The sequence below is a fragment of the Vombatus ursinus genome, unplaced genomic scaffold (assembly GCF_900497805.2).
Source record: "Vombatus ursinus unplaced genomic scaffold, bare-nosed wombat genome assembly UNPS02014798.1, whole genome shotgun sequence".
NCBI classification, from domain to species: Eukaryota; Metazoa; Chordata; class Mammalia; order Diprotodontia; family Vombatidae; genus Vombatus; species Vombatus ursinus.
Genome location: NW_020954576.1, coordinates 58,997,471 through 59,021,520, shown reverse-complemented (window position 1 = coordinate 59,021,520; position 24,050 = coordinate 58,997,471). Strand labels below are relative to the sequence as shown.

General features: G+C 37.0%; 1 protein-coding gene across 1 annotated transcript in view; it reads left to right on the top strand.

Annotated features, from left to right (window-relative positions):
* Positions 1 to 24,050, top strand: part of LOC114049831 (ras-related protein Rab-4A) — a 55,961-nt gene that overhangs the window by 18,947 nt on the left and 12,964 nt on the right. The window contains exons 2-3 of the mRNA XM_027871255.1: positions 20,357 to 20,437; positions 21,872 to 21,986. Coding sequence (XP_027727056.1) covers positions 20,357 to 20,437; positions 21,872 to 21,986 — 196 coding nt within the window. The remainder of the gene's footprint in view (positions 1 to 20,356; positions 20,438 to 21,871; positions 21,987 to 24,050) is intronic.

Here is a 24,050-nt window from a genome sequence, read left to right as displayed (position 1 = left end):
TTTTGTTTCCTCTTTCTTGTGGAAAATCCTATTGCTTCTAATTCTTCCTTACAACATGACTAATGTGAAAATGTTTAATAGGAATATATATGTATAGATTGTATTATATATGTATATATGTATTATAGATAATCTATATCAGATTGCATGCCGTCTTGGGGAGGGATGGAGGGAGGAAGGGGGAGAAAAATTTTAAACTCAAAAGCTTATGGAAGTTGTTGTTAATAAATCAAAATAAATAAGAAAATGGGGGAAAAAAGAGGTCATTGATAACTTTGGAGAGAGCAGTTTCAGTTGAATGAGGTAGGAAGCCATACTACAGAGAATTCAGAAGGGAGTAAAAGACAGGAAGTGGAGACACTGATTACAGGTGGCCTTCTCAAGGAGTTTAGCCATGAAAGGGAGAACAGATATGGGGGGATAGCTAGCAGGAATGGATGGACCAAGTGAGAGTTTTTTGAGGATAGGAAGACATGGGCTTGTAGGCAATAGGGAAGCAGCTAGTAGACAGAGAACAATTGAAGATTAGTGAGAGAGGGGAGAATAGAAGGGGCAATCTGCTGGAGAATATGGGTTAGAATGGGATCACTTGGGCGTGTAAAGGAGTTTGCCTCAGCAGAGAAGGTCCATTTCTTCATATGGTTCATATCACATTCCTCTCCTTGGTGTCAAGATCCCCCAGATCTTCCAGGGGCACGTTCTGCCACTAAAATGACTTTAAAATAACTCTAGCTTTGGGCAGAATCCTAGTATAGACAACACTGGAAAAAGACCTTAATACAAATAATAAAAAGATAAAAAATAGAACAATAAAAAAGTCCTTACTAGCATATTCCCCACAGAGTGGGTAATGTCAAGAAAAGTTCAGAATAGGTGTCTTGGTGTAAAAACAACCATAGTGAACAAGAACATCAGATCCAAAGCCCAGATGACAATAGCTCTAATGCTTTTGGAGCACCAGTTCTCTTCACATGTTTATCAGTTAATCAGTTCACATGCTATCACAAGGTTGCTAAGGGGTCATAGGCCTCTCAGTTGCAACCTGACCCAAAGCTTCATTTAATATTGGGACTCAGCCTGTGCTGCCACTCACTCAGAATTCCTGTGTTCCCTGGCCCAACAGCCAAACCCTCCCCTCTTTGTGAGACCCATCAGGGAGTATCGTACCAAATTTGGGCCCTCTTTAAAGGCCTTTACCAAGAAACTGTCTTTTTGGTGGGAGTTGGATGAAAATTTCCCTCATCTTCATCCAAAGGTTTAAGATTACCAATAACTCAACTACAGAATCTTCTTTCCCATTTTGAATTTGAATTCCCATTCACCATGATTTAATAATTTTACTTCCCCTCTATCATTAAAAAGCAAAGCATCTCCCAATAACTCCATGCCTTGGTCCTCTAGACTTTTTTTTTTTTTACTGAGTTGTCAGAATCTTTCCAAGGGAAAGGAAACTGCCAATTAAGGGGAACCTCAATCATTTTCCCAGATTACATGGAGGGGGTAGAGAGGAAGGGTACAAAACAGAAACCTCAAGGTCTGGGTGAATTAACACAGGGAATTGAATAAGGAAGGGATGGAGAAGATTCATTAGGACCATGCCCAAAAGTAGTCCATCCTTACTAAGTGACTGTACCTGAAAGGCCAGATACAGGATGCCCTGGTCAGGGGAGCCCTTCTCCTTGGGCTAGCGTTGTTTATCAGAAAGAGTCTCTGGGGTATGATGATGATGCTGTCTGTTCCTGAGTTCAACAATAGCAGCAATCTGAGTATGATAAAAGAGAAATAGTGCCACTACATGTGATAAGGATGCACCCAATCTCAGTCTTTCATCACAACAAAGGGGGCCCCCATTAGAGGCAGCAGTGCACTGGGGCACAGAAAGGATATGTTCTGTAAGAGTTTTTGACAGTGGCTGATGTAGTGGTAGACTTACTTACTGTGATCTCACATCCTGAATAAGTATCTACTTGCCCTGAGATAAAGAAAGAGGACCAGAGTAATTAATTTGCCAGTCATAGACAGGTTAGGAATCATGGGATTATGCCATACTGATTTTCAAAGGTGAATGCTCTGATTGGCACAAAGAAAATCATTCTTAGAGAGTATATTACTTGCCCACCAAAATATAACATCGAGGTCCCCACATCCAGATTGATAATGGATCCAGTTCCCAATCTCTGGCATTCTCATAAGAGCATCAATCTCATCATTATATTCAGCAGATGGCATGTAATGTCTTTGATGGGCACTAACAAGCCCTGTTTAAAAAAAAAAACTATACTATAAGAGACATCAGTAAAATTTCTCCATTGGTCCTCACTTTAAGGACATGAGACTTTAATTGTCTGTCCAGTCCTATTCTTTCTAAGACATACACCACTCGTCCAAACCTATAGCCATAGCCCAGAAATTGGTATAAAGAAAAATTCAGTGGACTATAACTTCATTAACCATTGTTCTAATCATTCATTAGTTTGCTGTTTAAACTTCTCTTGCAATTTCCCAAGTTCCTTGGCAGTCAAAGCTCATGCACCCTCTAACTCCCCTGTGAAAGAAGTCACTCCCTGGAAAATAGCATATTGAAAAGTAATAATGGTAGACTAAAGCTTTCTTTTTTACCTACCTCACCCCCTACCACATCCTAATTCTCATTTTCGCTCCAGTTCTTATTCTCTTGTCTTATATCCCTGATTTTTAGCAAAGTATAAGATGGGGGCAGTTAGGTGGCACAGTGGATAAAGCACCGGCCCTGGATTCAGGAGGACCTGAGTTCAAATTTGACCATCAGACACATAATACTTAACTAGCTGTGTGACCCTGGACAAGTCACTTAACCCTATTGCCTAACCAAAAAAAAAAAAAAGCAAAGTATAAGACATTCTCCTAAATTTCTGCATCAGATATCAGGATTCCCATATTCATCCTTTCTGTCACTGCCCCTGTTAGCATTGCCTTTTTTACCTGTACTGTTACCAAATCTTTAAGCTTCTCTTCTATTAAAGGCATGGTCATTAAAAATAAAAAGCAGTCACTTCTACCTCTAATTGCCAAATATTCAAAGACACTTTGTTTTAATATTCCTTGTTGGAGACCCAGCTTTTGTAAAACTATTTATAAGAGCCATAGGATTCTTAATTTTGTTGTTTCCAACTTTCCTTAAGCATGTCAAGTTCCTTAAGCATCCATTGAGCTACCTCTACAGGGTATTATGGGAGTTTCTGTCATATCACACTGAGAGGGATATTCCCTCTAACAACATATGATTAAAAAGGATACAATTCCTCGTTAAATACACTTAAAAGACTACCTTCCTCAACATTTACAAAACAATCAGTAACACTCAGAAAGGGTTGAACCTTTTTAAGGGCAATTGGAATTCTGCTAAAAATTCCAGAACCTTGATTGCATGTAGACTGGGTTGTGGTTTTTTCGTTTTGGTTTGGTTGTTGTTTTTTAATGTCCCTGGCTCTCTAGATCAAGTCTCAATGATGTCCTTCTTACTTACAGGGAAACTATCCCAGCTTATGTAAAATAATGTGTTTCTATGACACCATTATTGCTAGAAGCAATGAGGCTTTGGTTCTTACAGTGGTAGAAGGACCATTTGATCCTGAATTAAGAAGACCTGGGTTAAAATCTTAAATAACTTTGTCTGGTCACTACTTTTGTGAGCCTCACTTTCTTAATTTTTTTAGGAAAATTATTATGCTTTTTGCTTCATGGATGTGAGGAAAGCACTTTGTAACCTGTAAAATGATATATAAATGTGGGCATTCTGAAATTGCCAATCTTCTTGCAGCTAGGGTAGAGTTCTTCCTTTCAAATGTTTTTATATTCTCCTCTATGTTAAAGAATTTTTTTGGCATGAACTAGGTGGCTGTAAGCTGCTCTTGCCAGTACAGCTCAAGACAGTTTAAATGTAATGGGAAAATTTTTAACAAAATAAATAGAAATATAGTACAACATAGATAATGTTAATTGGTGGTTTTCTAGGTCAATATCCGACCAGCAGGAATCCATTTCTGTGTTTGTATTTAAGTTTGTCATCACTGAATTAGACCACCTTCCCCCTTTTAAAAAAAACAATTACCTGCTTACCTCTGGGGGACAAGTGAAGCTGTAGCTTGGTTAGCAGAATAGCCTGGTTTGGATCTGATTGAACTTTTTCATTAGTCTCTAAGGTAATTCATTCTCTTACTGGCTTGTGACCTGGGGTCTGAAGGATCAAGCCCTGGACCCTTAGCATTGCTGAGCCAGCTTCCAGGAGATGCCAACTTTTCCTTGGAACTAATCCAAAGGACTTTTCCTCTTTGGCTCCAAGGCTTTCACTTTTTGCTATATTCACAGAATCCTAACTTCAATCATGTTGCCCCTAGCCTGCTGTGAACCTCGAGGTGGAAAGTCTGTTATGCCTAATCCCTAGTTAACTTTACTTTTTTCTGCTATTTCCACCAAAACTTGGTGTTCTGGTCCTGGCAAGCCAGTACCTTTTTCCCATCTTAATCCTGTCTATCACCTACTAAAAACTACAAGAATAGGTATTCCATTACTAATATTCAAGACAAAGAGAATATAAAAATTCAAAACTAATGTACTTCATTAGGCATGTGGAAGCATGTAGTAAGGAAAATCCAATCCCAGATTGGATGGTACCTAAACTTTCTAACCTAAATTTTTAAGTAAAGTTTCCTCAATTCTAGCTTGTCTTGTGATCTTCAGCAAGATAGAAACTCACACACACACACACACACACACACACACACACACACACACAACCATATCCTCTTCTTTTCTACAACCAGAATGACTCCCACCAGTTTGGGATTGGTTAGTCCTTGGTTCATCCTACAATCTCAAACTCACTCTCAGCAAATAAGATTTAGTAACTGCATGATTGCTAACAGCTTGTGGCTTCCTACCTAACACCCATTATCTAGCTTCTCTCTTTCCCCTGCCTCCCTCAATCATGTGTTTATAGCTGGAAAGGATATTAGAGATGATCTAGTTAAATCCCATCATTTTAGAAAGCACAAAAATGAGATCCAAAAAATATTCAATGATTTGCCCAAGGTCAAGCAGGTCATAAATAAATCAAGGATTAGAACCCAGGTCCTTAGACTTTGAATTAATCATTCTTTCTATTATATCATACTGCTTTCCACTTACCATTGGGGGGGAGGGGAGCAGGGAGGGAGAGAAATATATGTGTGTGTGTGTATACATATATACACGTACATATACACACATATATACAAATGTACTCATCTGTCACAGAAAATAATTATTATGAATTTCAGAGATTCACATGAGTTTGTCATATTTATTGTAATATATCCTGCCAAAGCCTCCTAAGGCAGGTCATAGACATACCCACCTATCTAGCCTCCTAGGTAGTGGGAAAAGGTGGGTATGTCAGTGGCCTGCCTTAGGAGGCTTTGGCAGGATATATTACAAGGAGCAGTGACTCTGGAATCAGTGGACCTGTGTTCAAATTTTGTTTAATACCTGTGTGATCTTGGGAAAGTCACTTAAGCTCCATAGGCCTCACTTTCATTTCTAAAATGAGCTTGTTGTAAGTCAAATTTATAAGAATACAAGTCATTCCCCAATTGATAAATGGTCAAAGGATATGAAGAGACAGTTCTCAGATGAAGAAATTAAAGCCATCTATACTCATATGTAAAAATGCTCTATATCACTATTGATTAGAGAAGTGCAAATCAAAACTACTCTGTGGTACCACATCATACCTATCAGACTGGCCAACATGACCAAACAGGAAAATGATAAATGTTGGAGAAGATGTGGGAAAATTGGAACACTAATGCGTTGTTGGTGAAGTTGTGAAATGATCCAACCATTTTGGAGAGCAATTTGGAACAATGCCCAAAGGGCTACAAAAATGTACATACCCTTTGACCCAGCAATAGCACTTCTAGGGCTGTATCCCAAAGAGATCACACAAATGGGAAAAGGACCCACTTATACAAAAATATGTATAATAGCTCTTTTTGTGGTGGCAAAGAATTAGAAATTGAGGGGATGCCCATTAATTGGGGAATGGCTGAACAAGTTGTGGTATATGAATATAACGGAATACTATTGTGCTGTAAGAAATGATGAACAGGCAGACTTCAGAAAAACCTGGAAAGACTTGTACGCTCTGATGTTGAGTGAAGTGAGCAGAACCAGGAGAACGTTGTACACAATAACGTTGTGCGATGACTAATATTGATAGACTTAGCCCTTCTCAGCAATACAAGGATCTAAGACATCTCCAAAGGCCTCATGATGGAAAATGCTATCCACATCCAAAGAAAGAACTATGGAGTTTGAATGTAGATCAAAGCATACTATTTGCTATTTTTTTCTTCTGTTGTGTTTTGTTTCCTCTTTCTGGTGGTTCCTCCTATTGGTTCTAATTCTTACTTACAGCATCACTAATGTGAAAATATATTTAATAGGAATGTATATGTATAGCCTGTATCAGATTGCACGCTGTCTTGGGGAGGGATGGAGGGAGGGAGGGAGAGAAAAATTAAAACTCAAAAGCTTATGGAAGTGATTGTTGATAAATCATAATAAATTAATTAAATAAAGAAATTAAATGAAATGAGCTTGTTGGACTGCATGGCCAATAAAGCCCCTTCCAGCTCTAGGTCTGTGTTCTTGTGCTCTATAATCCTGATTCCAAAGCCAAGGTTGGAAGAAGAAGAAGATCCAGGTGGGGAATGTGTTCTTAGCATTCTAAGTCAGACCAAATGCAATTACCATAGAAACATTCTAAAGGGAATTAAAGGAATACTTTTCTGTCATCTCTTTTAGAGAAAATCCCCACATAAGTGTTCCCCATGCTGAAGAAATCACGAATTCTTTCTATGATAGGAATAAAAAAGGATGAGTGATGAAGAGATGTAGGGAGAATGGAAAGTGGATGTGCATATCTTTTTCTCCTTCTTTGCTCCTTCCTTCCATGAGAGAGAGGGGTAGGGCCTTGTAATTGGATGGGGGGCCCTAGTAGACTGGACTGAACTAGCCTAGGTTTGTAGGGCTAAGTTAGAGAAAAGGTGAGGTTTGCACCTTCCGAACTAGAACACCTTTCTTAGAACCTCAGATCTCTTCTTCTTTGCCTTCATTCCAGAAACCTAGAACCCTCATTCTGCTTTCCTTCTGTCTAAATTCCCCAATCATGCTCACGGTTATCCTGTTGCTGAAAAATCTCCGCTTTATACCTGAACTCCAGAATTTAGCATGGTGCTTGGCACATAGTGAGTAATAGGTAAATGCTTTTTCATTCATTCATAGCTAACAAAAAAAAATAGATCTCTTAAAATTGTTGGAGAATATTACACATAGCCACAAGCTAATAAATTAGAAATCCTAAGTGAAATGAATGGCTTTTAAAAAATCCAAATTGTTGAAACTAACACAATATAAAATTGATAATTTTCCCTATATTTACCTTTATTACAGGTCTATTCTGATCTCTAAGATCCTACCAATAAAACTAGTTTATGGGATAGTTTTTTTTTTCTGATGTAGTATCTCATTTTCATCCCTTCTTTTCCACCCATACTGTCCCCTGTCCTAATTTAGAATCTCATTGTCTGTTTTCTAGACTATTGGGGTAACCTCACAACTGGTATTCCTGTCTCGAGTTTCTCTCCTCTTGAAACCATCCTTCGTGGACCTGCCAAAATAATCTCCCTAATGCACACATTTTACCTTTACTCAGCCCCTCAAAGTCTTTAGTGGCTACCTGTTGCCTAGCTAATAAAATATGAATTCCTTACTCTATTGATAGAGCCTTCCTTACCCCAATTGATAGCATTTCCAATAATATATTAAATAGAAGTGCTAAGTGAGCACTCTTCTTTTTGTTCCTGTTCCTAGCTAGCATTTAAGGCCCATCTTTATAATGTTGCTCCATCTTTGACTTTCTGAGTTTATTTCATACTACTCCTCTACATTCTATGCTCCATCCAAACTGTTCTCCTTTGCTACCTCTGCACCTCTGGGCATTAGTTCTGGCCATCCTTTCCTTTGCACTTTTATGCTGTCATATGCTTCTAAACTTTAACCTCTTAGGCGGTAATCTTAAGTTATGAATTTCATTTTTTATCTTTCTAGCCCTAAAACCTAGCACAATCCCTTGCACATAGTGATGCTTAATAAATGTTGAATTGCATTAAAAAAACTTTCAAAGAATAATCTTTATATTCTATAAAATATTTCTAAACTTGGAAAAAAGATATCCCCAGGTATGAGGCAAATATGGTATTTATTTTTAAAACTTGACACAATTAATATAAAAAAGTTTTACATTTCATGTAACTAGAATAATTTATATTTTTTAATTTCAAGTTTAAAGGTTAATCATAAACAGATTTCACCATAATTATATTGAAAAAATGGCCCATGTAGTAATTAAATCATATGAATGAATTAAATTTTTAAGCTTTTTAATTTATTTTACTCATTATATAATTCCTGATGTTCCACTTATGTGGAACACCCTGAATAGGTCAATCTCACTCATTAATGTAGATAAAAGAGTCTTAAATAAAATTTAGCAAACAATGCAGAAATATATTGTAAATAATCTTTCAATATTTAAAAAAATTAACAGTTCATAGGAACAAATAATACTAATCATTACTATCTTAATAAATTCCCCCAAAGCATTTGATGAACATCAGTTATCTAGTCATTGTTAAAAAGCCTTTAAAAAATAATGATGGGGTCACTTTTTAGCATAATAAAGAGTATTCAGTCCAAACCAAGAGCCAACTTTATTCTTAATAAAGAAATAGTGGAAGGCAGGTGGGTGGTACAGTGGATAGAGCACCAGACTTGAAGTCAAGAGTTCCTGAGTTCAAATCCAGCCTCAGACCAAACATTTGACACTTACTAGCCGTGTGACCCGAGACAAGTCACTTAACCCCATTGTCTAGCCAAAAAAAGAAAGACAGAAAGAAAGAGAGAGAAAGAAAGAAATAGTAGCACTTTTCTTAAAAACAGGAGTGCTCAGTTACCACTTCTACCACATACTGCTGGAAATGTTATCAGTTGGAATATAAGACTTTTTTTTAATGAAGGACATAGGAAAGTAAACTATTAAAGCATTATTAATAGATGAACAGAAGGTATGCCAGGAAAATCTAAGGGAATCAACAGATTTTACTGGAGATAATGAGTTCACCAAATCGCCATGTGTAAAATAAATTAAAATCAGTTACATTCCTGCAAACTAAAAGCAAACACCTAGAAGATATAATTTTTAAAACCCCCATCTGTAATAGCAACAAAAGCATTAAAAACTTGAGTATTTTCATAGAACAGACAAGTCACATGAAGAGAAATATAAAACTTTAATGGCAGAAATAAGATTCAGATGGAGAGATTTAAATATGTTCTAAGTTGAACAGACCATTTGTAGTAAAGATGGTATTCCCCAAGTTAGTTTATAGATTTGATACGATATTAATTGAAACTTCATTGAGGTTAGTTATAGAAGTAGATAAAAAAGATAGATTTATGTGGCATAATGAACAGGTAAAAATATCAAAATGGAAAAAATAGGTAACAGGAGCTTACCCTAATAGACCTTAACATTCATATTACAGAGCAGTGATTTTCAAAGCAGCCTAGCAGTGAGTTAAAAGTAGAAAGTAAATGGACTAGACCAGAGGTTTCAAAAATTGATCCAAGCATATGTAAAAATTTAGCATGATAAAGTATGTGAAACTCCAACTCTGTACTGGCTGCCTTACCTGCCTGGACCTTCCATCTCTCTCCTGTCACTCCAGTCACTATAACACCACAGCAGTTGTTCTCTCCCCCCTTTCAGCTACATATCACTGCCTGACACCCTGAGTGTCCACCCTAACCTAAGGTCAAACTTCTATATCAAGAGAAGGCCCAGCCTTACTACTCACCTTCCTCTGCCAGCCTGCCCCACCTCCACACCTGGCCCTTTAGAGGTGATGACAAACCTACGTAAACTTGTTCCTCAGTGATTAATATATTCCCAATGTTATACCCTACCCATCCCAGTGATTCTTAACCTACATCTGTCATTGTACAAATTCTATTCTCCATCCCTCACTGCCTTAAGACACACACACACACACACACACACACACAGAGCAACAACAACAACGTCCTACTCTAAAACTACTGACCCCTACTTCAGTACTACCTACTGCTTGATAGGTAACAAACTTGTTTTCATCTTTCCTTTCCATCTTCTTACATTCACTGAAACCTGACTACCTCCTTGGCTTGACTTCCCCAGCCACCCTTTCCAGCACTGGTTACACTTTCATACCCTAACTCAGTGGTCATAGTAGAAGAGTTGACCCCTATTGCCACTGCCAGACTCTTTGCTCTACTACTCATCTCTTAGTAACCTCTCCTACTTTAAGGTTCATTCAGTCTCTTGTCACCCATTCAGAATTCTGGTAACTAGTATCTGCTGACCTCCAGAACACTATCCTTCCTTAATAACTGGCTCATTCTTTCTCTCCTCAATTCCTGGCCCTCCTACAAGGAGACTTTAACATACATATTGATACTTCTCCTGAGACTCTGATTTTCCAGTTCTTCAACGAGCTCATTTCCTGTGACATTTCTCCACTCTGCCTCAGCTACATAGAGATAGTCATGCCTTTGTTCTTGCCATCTCCCACAAATGTTCCACTGCCATGTTCATAAATGCTGAAAATCCTTTATCTGATCTTAATCTGTTACCATTTCAACTCTTCCTCTGCTTTGCAACCCCAATCCTACTCTTCATCTTTACCTCGACCTCCAGTGACTCCACCTTTTGGTTCTTTTTCACACTGTCACCTTTGCACTGAGTACACTTTCCTTCTTTCCCCACCATGCATTTGTTAATCTAGTTCACCTAGCTGGTGTCTTCTCTCCAGTCTCTTGCTCCCTTATCCTACCATTAATCTTTTCTTTCCAAGCCTCAGCTTTGGATTATACTCACCATCTGTTGCTTTCATTCTTTTACTGAATGAAACAAGAAAAATCACAAAACCATGTTGGATCCACTACAAATTTATGTTATATAATACTAACCGGACCATCACAATAGCCAGACAATTCTTTTATACCTCCCTAAGAAACTAACCATCCCATTCACCATAACAGCTTTTCCAGACTTTTTCATCTCTCCTCCCATTGAGTGAGATAATAGTTATGAAGCACTTATTCAGTGCCTGGCCCATAGCAGGCACTATATCAATGCTTATTTCCCTACCCCCTTCTCAAACCTCCCATGACTCTCTGTACCTCTACGCTCTGAGCTGAGAACCTTGCTTCATATTTCACTGAGATAATTGGGGCCTTTTCACAAAAGCTTCCTCTTCTTCCCTCCTCTTCATTTCCCATCACTCAGATGCTTCCTTCTGCTAACTCCTTCATACCTCACATGAAGATATGACCCTTATCTGCGCCAACCAAAACCTGCACGTACAAGTGATCTCATTCTATCCTGTTCACTCCAGCAGATTGACTCATCATCCCTACTCTCCCACTAATCTTCCCTGTCTACTGGCTACTTCCCTCCTGTCTACAAGCAGGCCCATGTCTCCTTATTCTCAGAAAACCCTTACTTTATCCATCCATTCCTGCTCGCTGTCATCCTATATTCTCTCCTCCTTTTTGTGACTAAACTCCTTGGGAAGATATTCTACAGCACAGTGCCTCCATTTCTTGGCCTGTCCCTCTCTTCTGAACTGTCTAGTCTGACTTCCAACCTCATCATTCACCTGAAACTGCTTTCTCCAAAATCACCAATGGTCTTTTAATTGCCAATTCTAATGACCCTTTTCAGTCCTCATTCTCCTTCTTTCTAGGTTTTGATGACACTATTCTGTCCTGTCTCTTCTACCTAACTGCTCCTTCTCAGCCTTCTTTGTAGGATCTTCATCTGAGTCCTACCTTCTAATCATAATGGTCTCCCAAGACTCTGTCCTGGGCTTTCATCCTCCCTCTATACATTTTTGCTTGGTGATCTCATTAGCCCCCCTGGATTCAATTATCATCTCTAGGCAGAAGATTCTCAGATTTATTTAACCAGCCCCAACCTCTCTCCTGACCTCCAGTTTCACATTTTCAGGTGCCTATTAGACATAACAAATTGGATGTACTGTAAACACCTAAAACTTAATGTGTCCGAAATTGCACTCATGATCTTCTCTCCTTCCAACTCTCCTCGCCTCTTCTTAATATACCTATTACTAATAGAATGTATGGCCATCCTCCCAAGCATGCAATCTAGCAGTCATCTTTGACCCCTTACTCTCACTCTCCATATCCAGTCAGTTGCCAGGTCTTGACCGTTTGACCTTCATAAAATCTTTCATATTCATCCCCTTTCCTCCTCTGACACTGTCACCACTCTGGTTCAGGCCCTCATCATTTCACATTTAGATGGTTACAAAAACCCTCTGGTTGGCTTCCCTGACTCTTGTTTCTCCCCACTCCAATCCATCTCGACACAGCTATTGAATGTTCTTCCCTAAAGCATAAATATTTCCATGCCACCTTCCTATTCAATAAACTCCAGTGGTTTCCTCTTACTTCCAGGATCAAATATAAAATCCTCTGTTTGACTTTTAAAACTTTTCATAACCGGTGGAGCATACAGGCTTATCCATTGGTTATTTCTTGCCCTCGCTGTGTGACAGCCTGTCTCTTTTTTCTCCTCTTATGTATGTATTTTTTTATTATATACTTTACTTGCATTGTAATAAGTTCTTCACTGGTAGTATGTTTTAGCCTACTCTTGCTCACCATGTGCTTCTCCATTGTCTTGTGGGTGACCTGCAACTTTAGTTTTTGGAGCCTGTTATATTATTCCATTTCTCACATCACAGAAGAATATTGATTTTTTTTTAATGGGTGTCTATTTCAGGAAGAAGCATAAGGTCCTTAATAGCATTGCAGTTTTCTCAAGTGTAATCTAGCCTATTCTCTAATTCAGTTCCGGGATCAGTTATTTTTCCATTTACAATATCTATCTAAAATATGAATACTGATTGAACTGCTATATGGGTTATCTCACTGACTATTCGAAAGTACTAATTCTATTGTTTCATCATGTCATATAAATGATCCTGGTAACTCAGAGGTTGCTAGTAGAGAACAAGCTGTGCCATGCTTAAAGAAAAAAAACAAAAGCTTTAAGGATGGTCCTGGCAACAGATTGTCTGCTTTCCAAGGACCAACATATCTAAATATGTACATGCTGATCACCAGTATATGGCCTTTTTAATGATGAATTCTTTGGCCAGGATAACCCATGAACCAAAAAATAAAAAAACAGTATAAGAGGGTCCTTTGTGACTCCCTACTGTTTCTGAAGAAATGATGGCTGAGTAATAGAAAAGGGACATGGTATGATAGGAGTCACACAATTTTTAAACAATCTATAAATGCCATTAGAATAATAGGTACTCTAAATGTGAGATACTTAATGACCAACAAGTGAATTACTGCTGGAGGACCTGAGCCATATTAATCTTGACATTTTTGTTAGAAATGAAATAAGACAAAAGGATATTGTAGTTAAATGGAAGTGTGGCTCATGGGTTTTCTTCATAGAAGCATATAAAGGAGTTGACAGGTTTTTGTTGCTGTTTTTTTTTTTGTATATACAATGACAACAAGATTAAACATCATTTTATAGGACACCACGGAGATTTGGTAGTCTCATACTGAAGGACTCATAGTAGGATTTGTAAAAAGACCATCATGAGGAGAATTGCAGCTTTTGCACCAACATGTGTTAAAGAGAATGAGGACTGAGAGACATTCTGTGAAGAACTCAGTAAGACCCTCCAAATTAAATAAACCAATACATACTTTAATACTTGGGAACTTTGAGATGAAGGTGAAGTCAATGAGAAATACATTGGAAAGTATGGCCCAGGAGCAAGAAATGAGAGTCCAAAGACTTGAAACTATATATAGAAGCTTCACACACACACACACACACACACACACACACACACACACACACACGTATACATACTTAAACATACATATGTGTGGGTGTATTTCAAAAAAGAGAGGTGGGAGATTCCGAGCGTGATAAACACCAAAGAAATCACTAAAAATAAATGATAAAGTTCTTATAGACAAGAAATGATTGGGCACTGATATGGGAATCTATGTGGTCAGCCCATTGATTTGTTTTTGTGAGGGGAAAGATCAAAATCAAAGAGGGAATAAAGATGATAAGAAGATGTATAAGTGAGGCAACTCCAACCTTATTTAAATAAATTACTGACTTCAAAGAATGGTAAAAATCAACACAGCAGAAAGACCACACGAGTCTAGAAACTACTTTATCTGGCAAACGCTTAATTTTTCCAAGTAGAGATATAACATTCAAGGACAACATCAGCTTAGAATATAAACTTGTTTGTACAAATCTTAGGTGAGGGTGCTAGAATTTTATGAGTAGTATTGCCTCATAACAGCCAACATCAAATAGTGGATAGAGAATTGGTCTCAGAGCCAGGAAGACCTGGGATCAAGTGTCTTCCTGACACATACTGAATATGTGAGCCTGGGCATGTCACTTAACCTCTCAGTGTTGACTTTCAGTCATCCTCCTCTGGGAATTTCCTGTGCCAATGATATCTGAAGTTTCATTCCCTCATAAAACAGAAGGGAAAAAGAAGTTTAAGAGAGTGTTTAGCAAAAGACCCTTCAAGCTAGATCATTCCAAGGACATTTTAAGGATGAAAAAGAAAGGTCAAGTGACAGATGAGGAGGGAGGAATCTATTAAGATCAGTATAACAGGCGGCAGCTAGGTGGCGCATTGGATAGAACTCTGGCCTTGGAGTCAGGAGGACCTGAGTTCAAATCTGGTCTCAGACAAGACACATCCTATCTCAGACCAGACACTTGACACTTACTAGCTGTGTGACCCTGGGCAAGTCATTTAACCCCAATTACCTTGCCAAAAAAAAAAAAGATCAATATACTACTTTCTTCATAATATGATAGTGCAGCCATCAGATTTGGGCTCTAAAATCAGTTCCCAGGATGCTAAAATCTAGGTACACACTAGCTACACAACTCCTCTTATTTACATTTTAGTAATCCTATCAAAAAAGGAAATGAGCTTAGTCTGAAATGGCCTGATCTTGATGAAGCCATGTGGCTCTGTCACCCATTCCACTTTTTAGGTGTCTACCAAATGCATCTTTAATGAGCCTTTCTAGAATTATCCTAAGAATCAAAGGCAGATTCAGTGGTCTATAGTGAGCAGATTGTTTTCCTCTCTTTTTTGAAAATCAGAACCAGAATCTCTGCCCTTTTTGTAGCAGAGCTCCTGATTTCTGTGATCTTTTAATTACTGAAAGTGAATCAGTAATCATGTCTGTCAGTTCTTTCATTTTAGTGTCCAAGGATATAGTTCATGTGGACCAGGTGACTTGAATTCATCAAGAGCAACCAACTAGTACTGTATCTCCTTATCTTGAGAATCAGCTCCCCATTAGTCATTTCTGTGCTGTCATTTCCAATTCAACAGAGAAAAAGAGAAAAGAAAGAAGGAACCTTGCCTTCCCCTTCTCTCCAGTCCTCATTATCCCATCCATTCCAAGCAGAAGTCTCTTCATTGGTCCTTTTTCCCTTCTCAACACAGCTTTAAAACCCTTTTTTATATAACTATATGTAGTTTTGATTTCTTCATCAAAAAACTGCCTGTTCATATCCTTTATATTGAGAGTGTTTATAATTATTATGTTCATGTAGTTCTTGGGTTTGTTTTGGCAGATATACTCTCAGACATGTTGTATTAGCTAGTTATTTTAAATGGGGTATCTCTCACTATCTCTTCTTACAGGGTTTTGTTGGTGATATATAGAGAAGCTGATGACTTATGTGGGTATATTTTACATCCTTCTACTTTGCTAAAATTATTGTTTCAACTAACTTTTTTACTGAATCTTTAGGATATCCAAATATATCATCATATGTCTGCAAAAAAGAGATAGTTTATTACCTCATTTCTCTCAATTCCTTCCATTTCGTTTTCTTCTCTTATTGCTATTGCTAGAATTTCTAAAACAATATTGAATAATATTAGTGATACATAGTGTAATTTCCTGTTTATCTCTTTTGATTAAAGATATTAATTAACTTTGTCAGAGATCTTGATTGCTACTCTTGATTTTTTTTACATCAGCTGAAGCATAATAAATTCTGCTCCAGCCCTTTATTTTAACTCTGTGTGTATCTCTCATTTTTTAAAAAGTGTGTTTCAGCATATTGTTGAATTCAGATTTTTAATCCATTCTATTATCCATTTCCATTTTATGAGTAAATTCATCCCATTCACATTCAAAATTATAATTACTAGCTGTGTATTTCCCTCCATCCTATTTTTCCTCGCTATTTATCCTTCTTACCCTATTTACCCTATCCCATCTCACTCTTTACTTCTATTTACTTACTATTTACTTTTAACCACTACTTTGCCCTCCTATTCCTTAATCCTCGCTACTCCTAAAAGAACCCATCCCTTATCCTATCCTCCCCAACCTCTACTTTAATCTACCTATCACTCTAAGAGTCTCTCCCTTATCTTCTTTCCCAAACCCCCCCAATTCTTAATCTATACACCCACCTAAAAGTTCCTCCCTTATCCTATTCCCTTGCCCTCTTTTTTCTTTATAAATTCAGAAGACTTTTATACCCTTCTATATGTATATATTGTTCCCTCTTTAACCCAGTTAAAACCTGTGAGAGTAAGGTTCCAGCACTACCAGCCCTCCACCCCTACTTGCTTCTTTTGTATCAGTTCTTTCTTTCCTCATTTGTATGAGGTAATTGCTCCTTTTTACCTCTTCCTACCCAGTTTTCTTTTTTAGAATCAACCCATCATACTCAGCTCAGCCCGTCTTTTTTCAAACTACTCTAGTAGTGACAGTCTTAAGAGTCCTGATAACATTTTTACATATAAGAAGTAAACAGTTTGACCTTATTTAGTCTCTTATAGTAGGTCTTTAATGTTTCTCTCATGTTTCTTCTGTGTCTTATATATTGAATTTTCCATTGAGTTCTGGTTTTTTTGTCACAAATACTTGAAAGTCTCTCAGTTCATTAAATATCCATTTTTTTTCTCATTCAGAATTATACTCAACTTTGCTGAGTAAGTTATTTTTGGTCACAACCCCAGTCCTTTTGTACTTCAAAATATTTTGTTCTAGGACCTGCGGTCTTTTAATGTGAAAGCAAACTATTAGGTCCTGTATGATCCTGATTGTAGTTCCTTGGTATTTAAATTTTTTTTTCCTTGTTGCTTGCAGTATTTTCTCCTTAACCTGGGAGCTTTGAAACTTGGCTATAATATTCCCATAAGTTTTCATCTTGGGATCTCTTTCAGGTAGTGATCCTTGGAGTTTTTCTATTTCTACTTTACCCTCTAATTCTGAAACTTCAGGGCAGTTTTCTTTAATAGTTTCTTGTAATATTGTATGAAGACTTATTTTGATTGTAACTTTTAGGTAGTCTAATAGTTTTTATATTGTCTCTCCTCCATCTGTTCTCCAGATCAGTTGTTTTTCTAATATCTTTTACGTCCTCTTCTATTTTTTCATTCTTTTGATTTTGTTTTATTGTTTCTTGGTGTCTTGTAATGTCATTAGCTTCCCCATGCCCAATTCTAGTTTTCAAAGATTTATTTTCTTTCTTAAGTTTTTGGATCTCTTTTTCCAATTGGTTGACTTTCTTTTCATACTTTTCCTGGATTGCTCTTATGTTTTTCCCTAATTTTACCTCAATCTCTCTTATTTGATTTTTGAAATACTTTTAAAGTTCTTCCAAGAACTCTTTTTGAGCTTGTAACCGTTTGATATTTCTCTTTGAAGTGGGAGTGGCTTTTTTAACTTCACTATCTTCCTCTGAATATGAACCCAGATCTTCTCTATGCCCATAGTAGCAGTCTGTGGTCGGGTTCTTTCTCCTTTGCCTACTCACTTTTATTTTTTATTTTGTTTATTTTCATTTTAACAGCTTATTATTGTAATTGGACTGTAGTTGTGAGGTGTGGAGAATGGTACCCCAGGTCTCGGTTCCTTCTTGCTGTTATTTTCTGAGCTCTGTTCTAGGGGCCCAACCAGAGGTACTTCTCTCCACCCCTAAGCCACAGGTTGGGGCCCCCAAACATACTGTCTTGAAAATGCTCTTGTTGTCTGGTCCCTCCAAACTTCAGCTCTCCCTTCTGCTCTCCTGCCAGTGCCCACAGCCAACCCTGCACTCACTGGACATGTGCTTGTTCCTTCTTGCCCACAGCCTGGGGTATCTGTTCAGTACAGCTGGACCTGGCATCCTGATACAGCAGAGGGTCCTTCAGTCTTCCCCTACCCTTAGGGTAGGACCCCCACACTGTCTGTGAGATGAGAGTTCCTGAGGCCAGGGCTGTAGCCTAACCCAGATGCCCCCAGGGCTTGTTGTTTGTTGATTTAGTGGAGTCTGCCTGGAGGTATTTGCACTTCACTCAGGTCAAACCTCCACCACTGGAGGTTCTGAGGTTCTCTTAGGAGGACAACTGCTTTACCCCTACTTTATTTCTGCCACTCTATGTTCACTTTGAGGCAGTGTTCTGTTTTGGGTTTTTTTGTGTGTGTGTGGAGGAAATGTGGAGAGTCTGGAGTTTTCTGACCTACTCCACCATCTTCCCAGAATCCTCTTCCACACTCTTTATCACTCTTGTCACCCAGCTTGCCTTCTGTCTTCTGTATACTTCTTTTTAAAAATCTGAGTAAATTGGTAAGTTCCGTGTGTGTCCACATTGTTCTTTTCAGACAAATCTCGTTTTTCCTGCCCACTGGAATTAATTTCGGTTGTTTCTTCTTAATTTTATCTACCAGTCCTCTTGTGCTGACTTCCTCCTACTTTGATCATTAGCTCTTATATATCTTTCCTCTGAACTTTCCTTTATAATATGCTTTTCCAAAGTTCAGGGTGAGTATCAGACTATAACCAGACTTCCTTTTCTCTCTCACAAATTCCAGGAGGTTTGGTCACTCCAAAGAACTTACATTGTATTGTATGCATATATTACATGCATGTTCACAAATAAGTAATTACAAAGTATATGCTAAGTTCTATAAAGAAATTTAAAGGAGAGAGCATTAACAACTAGAAGGATCAGGAAAGGCTTCATGTAAGCAGTGACATGAGTTTTGCTTTAATGGAAGTTAGTGATACTAAGAAGTGGAGGTGAGGAGGAGATACATTCCAGACATGGGGTATCATCTGTGCAAAGGCATGCAGATAGGCTATGGCAGGGGTGGCAGAGGCCATGTGGCCCTATAGGTCTTCAAGTGCAGCCCTTTGACTAAATCCACACTTCACAGAGCAGGTTTCTTCTGTGAAGTTTGGATTCAGTCAAAGGGACATACTCAAGGACCTAGCAGACCACATGTGGCCTCAAGGCTACAGGTTCCCCACCCCTGGGCTATGGAATGTTAGAGGGGAGGGCAACAGCTATCAAGCCAATTTGGCAGGAATGGAGAATGGGTGAAGAAAAGTAATATGAATTGAAACTAGAAATGGTATGAACCAGATTTTAAAGAGCTGTAGAAGGCACGCTGAATATTGTATATTTTTTCCTAGAGATAGGGAACTACCGAAAATTTTTGAGTAGAGGGCAAACCAAGTTAGATTTGTCTTTTAAGAGATGTAAATTGGGGCAGCTAGGTGGCATAGTGGATACAGCACAAGCCCTGGAGTCAGGAGGACCTGAGTTCAAATCCAGCCTCAGACACTTAACACTTACTAGCCGTGTGACCCCGGGCAAGTCACTTAACCTCAATTGCCTCACCAAAAATAAAAAACAAAAAGAGATATAAATTTAACAGTGTAGGGTTGGGCACTGATCCCTGCCTGGCCAGTAGAGTGGTCTTGCATCATTTTGACTTTTTTTTGTTTTTCATGATAAATTATATTATTATGGATTCTTTGTTAACTTCTTTTGTTGATTTTTTGTTTCATATGGGGCCTTTCTTATTGTTTTGGGGGTGGTTTTAGACAGAAGTGGGTTTATCTGGAAACTTTTCAGTTGCCAGCCTTACTGGTAGTCTATAAAGTTAACAAATAATGTGGTATACCAAAAAAAAGTCATCTTGCATGCTGTATTCATGAAATTTCATTCAAATTTAATCATTTTTCACAATGTTTAGGGTAAAGAAAGCTAGAATTAAACTTCATTCACATTTACCCCTTTTCATTTGATTTCATACTATATAACCATAGTCCAAGAACAAATTGATAATTGTTGCTTTAAAATAATTTTTTCATGTCATCCTTTTTATCTTTTAGATTTTTTATTTAAGTTCCTGGTAATTGGAAATGCAGGAACTGGCAAATCGTGCTTACTTCATCAGTTTATTGAAAAGAAATGTAAGTTATTATCTATATGTCACTTTTTCATGTATGTGTGTGTGTAGGTGTGTTACATATATACTGTTTTCTGACTACTATTTTATTCATATCTATTCATAATAGAACTTTTAAAATATTTTCCTGGAACCATAGCTGTGATCTAAAAGAGATTTTGTTTTCTTTTTCTTTTGAATTGCATGAAAGAAGAAATTTGATTTATAATATTTGTTATGACATTTGGTTGAGGGCTTCCAAAGTAAATGTTACAGTTTTATAGTGAAGTATCATAAGCCAATATTAATTATGTTGACTATGTAATAAAGAATTTATATTTCATATGTGCTATAGATAACTACATTTTAGAGTTGAATTGAGATAAATAGATGTGGGAGAGAGGCTAGAGGAAACCATATTGTATATTGGCCCTATCTGGCCAGGTTTTGTAGAAGAGGTGGAATTTTAGGAGATTGGAATCTTGAGTATATAGGTAAAGATGTAATATCTTTGGTAAAAAATTTGCCAATAACTTAAAGAAAGAGATGGCATGTATTAATAAATTAGGTTCTGTTTTTTAAGATAAATAGAAGTTGTAGGCTACAACATTATAGTTGGTTTAGATACTTTGACAAATGACTTTGAAAATTATATTAGAGACTTTTTACTTGACCCTGCCACTTTAAAAAAAAAATAACAGAAAACAATGGCACTCCAGTGAGTATACCCAAGGTTTCCCACTTTACTACAAATTCCCCTGAAAACCAAATAACCGTCTCAGGGTGGCTCTCTTTTTTCTTCTTATCCCATTAATTTTAGGAGTCCCTCAAGATTCAGTCATGGGACATCCAGTTTCTCCTTCTATACTAATTTCAGAACAATTACTAGTCATGTCACTTCAGCTATCACCTGAATATGGATTATTCTCAGATCTCAGATCTACAGGGAAGGTTTAAAAGTACCTTTGCAAGGTGTCACATCTTGTTTATTCACACATGTGTTCACAGTTTGAGAATATCTGAATAATTTGTTCGGTAGATAAAGAATTGGATGAGAGCCAGCCACCTCAAAACCTAGACTTGGTAACATTTGATTAGTCACTTTGGTCGAAATAATGTTAAGGAAAATATATATCAAATCTTTGAAGATACAAATTATGTAGTCTTTTTTAAAGCATAGCACAAAGTCAATACATTTTATTGATTGTTGTTTAACTTTATCAGTAGGCCACACATATTCAAATTTTATTACAGTCTACTGCTTGATTTTGGATACTTAACGTAAAATGTGGGGGCAGAACTTATTTTGAGAATAATGAATAAGTAAGAACAATTTTCTGTACATGGAATGAACTTAGTGAAATAATATAGAATGTTTCCTTGTTTTGTGAAACCTGCAAAGTGTGTTTTCTAAATGTCCTAAAATTTAAAATTTTTTGTCTTTGTTCTCTTTTTTCAGTCAAAGATGATTCAAATCACACTATAGGTGTGGAGTTTGGTTCAAAGATAATAAATGTAGGTGGTAAATATGTAAAATTACAGATATGGGATACAGCAGGACAAGAACGATTCAGGTATTTTAAAATTTTATTTAAAATGTTTCTTGTTAGAATTAAAGCCATTACTTTTCCTTCTCCAGTCTCTCACAAATCTACTCTTGTAATCAGCTGTATTCTTTCAATGCATAGTTAACTTTCTTGGAGTAAATTTACAAATTTCCACCGTAGGGAACTCCTTTAACTTAAAAAAAAAAAGCTGCAGAAATTCAATTTTGTTTCCTATAACAATGATTTACTAAAGGATTTACTAAAGGATCTATTAGTGGTATGAAAATGAATGCACTACTGAAAGCACCTAACTCATTCCTAGGGAATATTTTATTTACTGGAAGAATCTCTTTCATCCTAATTTTACATAAAGATGGATACATTGCTTTTTCCCCCCTATAAATTCAACCTATTTTTTCCTTAACTCTTTTTTTAAGATAAAGAGTCAAATCTCAAGTTTAGTAAAAATTCCCTTTTTCTCAGGGTATGTATTAGAGTCGTTATTCCATAAAATACCCTAAACTCTCTACATTTATGGTATTGTATAATTATAATTCATATTTATAATGTTGACCTAACCTTAGGAAACTGTAAGATCTAAAATCATCAAAGATTAAATTATGTTCATTATACTATATTAATGTGGAAAAGTGGATTGTTATATAGAACATCGGTCCAGATATAAGATTTTTTTTGTTTAGTTATTTCAGTCATATCTGACTCTTCGTGACCCCATTTGAGGTTTTCTTGGCAAAGATACTGGAATGGTTTGCTATTTCCTTCTCTAGCTCATTTTAGATGAGGATGAGAAATTGAGGCAAACAGGGTTGAGTGACTTGCCCAGGGTTGCACAGCTAGTAAGTGTCTGAGGCCAGATTTGAACACAGGAAGATGAGTCTTCCTGACTCCAGGCCCAGCACTCTATCCACTGTGCCATCTAGCTGCATATAAGGCATATAGGATATTCCCCCTAAAATGAAACCTCTATAAAAAAAAGGGATAAGATATATACACATATTAGGAAAAATAATTACATGGAATTACATATAAAATGTTTATTATGGAAGGTTTTTCTTAGTAGAGAATTATAAATGTTTAGAGATAGAAGGACCTTAGAGATCATCTAGTTCAAACCCCTCTGTTTTTTGGTTTTTGTTTTTTGGTTTTTTTGGTGAGGCAATTGAGGTTAAGTGACTTGCCCAGCATCACACAGCTAATGAGTGTTATGTGTCTGAGACCAGATTTGAACTCAGCTCCTCCTGACTCCAGGGCTCTATCCACTGTGCCACCTACCTCCCCAAAACTCCTCATTTTATAGATAAAAAAACTGAGGCCCAGAGAGGAGAAGAGACTTGCCCAAGGTCCATGGTTAATAAATGTGAGAGCTGGGATTTTGAATCCAGATCCTTTGACTCTCAGTTCAGCCCTTTCTGTACTGTTCCATGTTATTACTTTTCTTTTTTTAAAATAGTGTTTTATTTTTCCAATTATATATAAAACAACAATTTTTAGCATTCATTTTTACAAAATATTGAGTTCCAAATTTTTCTTCCTCCCTCCCCACCCATCTTCCTAAAATGGTAAGCAATTTGATAATAGGTTATGTATGTGCAGTTATTGTTTTTCCGATTCAAATAAAAATATTTTGTTTGTTTTTAGAATTAATCCTTTCTTCCTTTTCATTAGATTCATTGTTTTCTTACTCCCTTTCTTCTCAAAATATGAATGTAGTATCCTGTACAAGTCAGACTTGGGAATGGTGGGTTGCCAATATTGAGACCATTTGCTTTATATTTTCAACAACTGTTGAGCCAGAAAATTTTACAAATCACTGTGAACATTCAAGCTAATTTTTAATTTTATTAAACAAAACTATAAATCATATTTAACCAAGGCCAATATTCTGAAGTGTCTAAGTTTTATATACTAAGTCTATGAGGTTTTTTTTTTTAACCTCCACTAAAGTCCTATTCTAATGCTTCATCATGGCATGAGATGACTTTCATTCTTAAAGATAAGTTAGTAAAGATAAGTTAGTAAAGTAAAATATAAGTTCTGTCACATGCTACCAAGCTGAGAAACTTTTGAGTA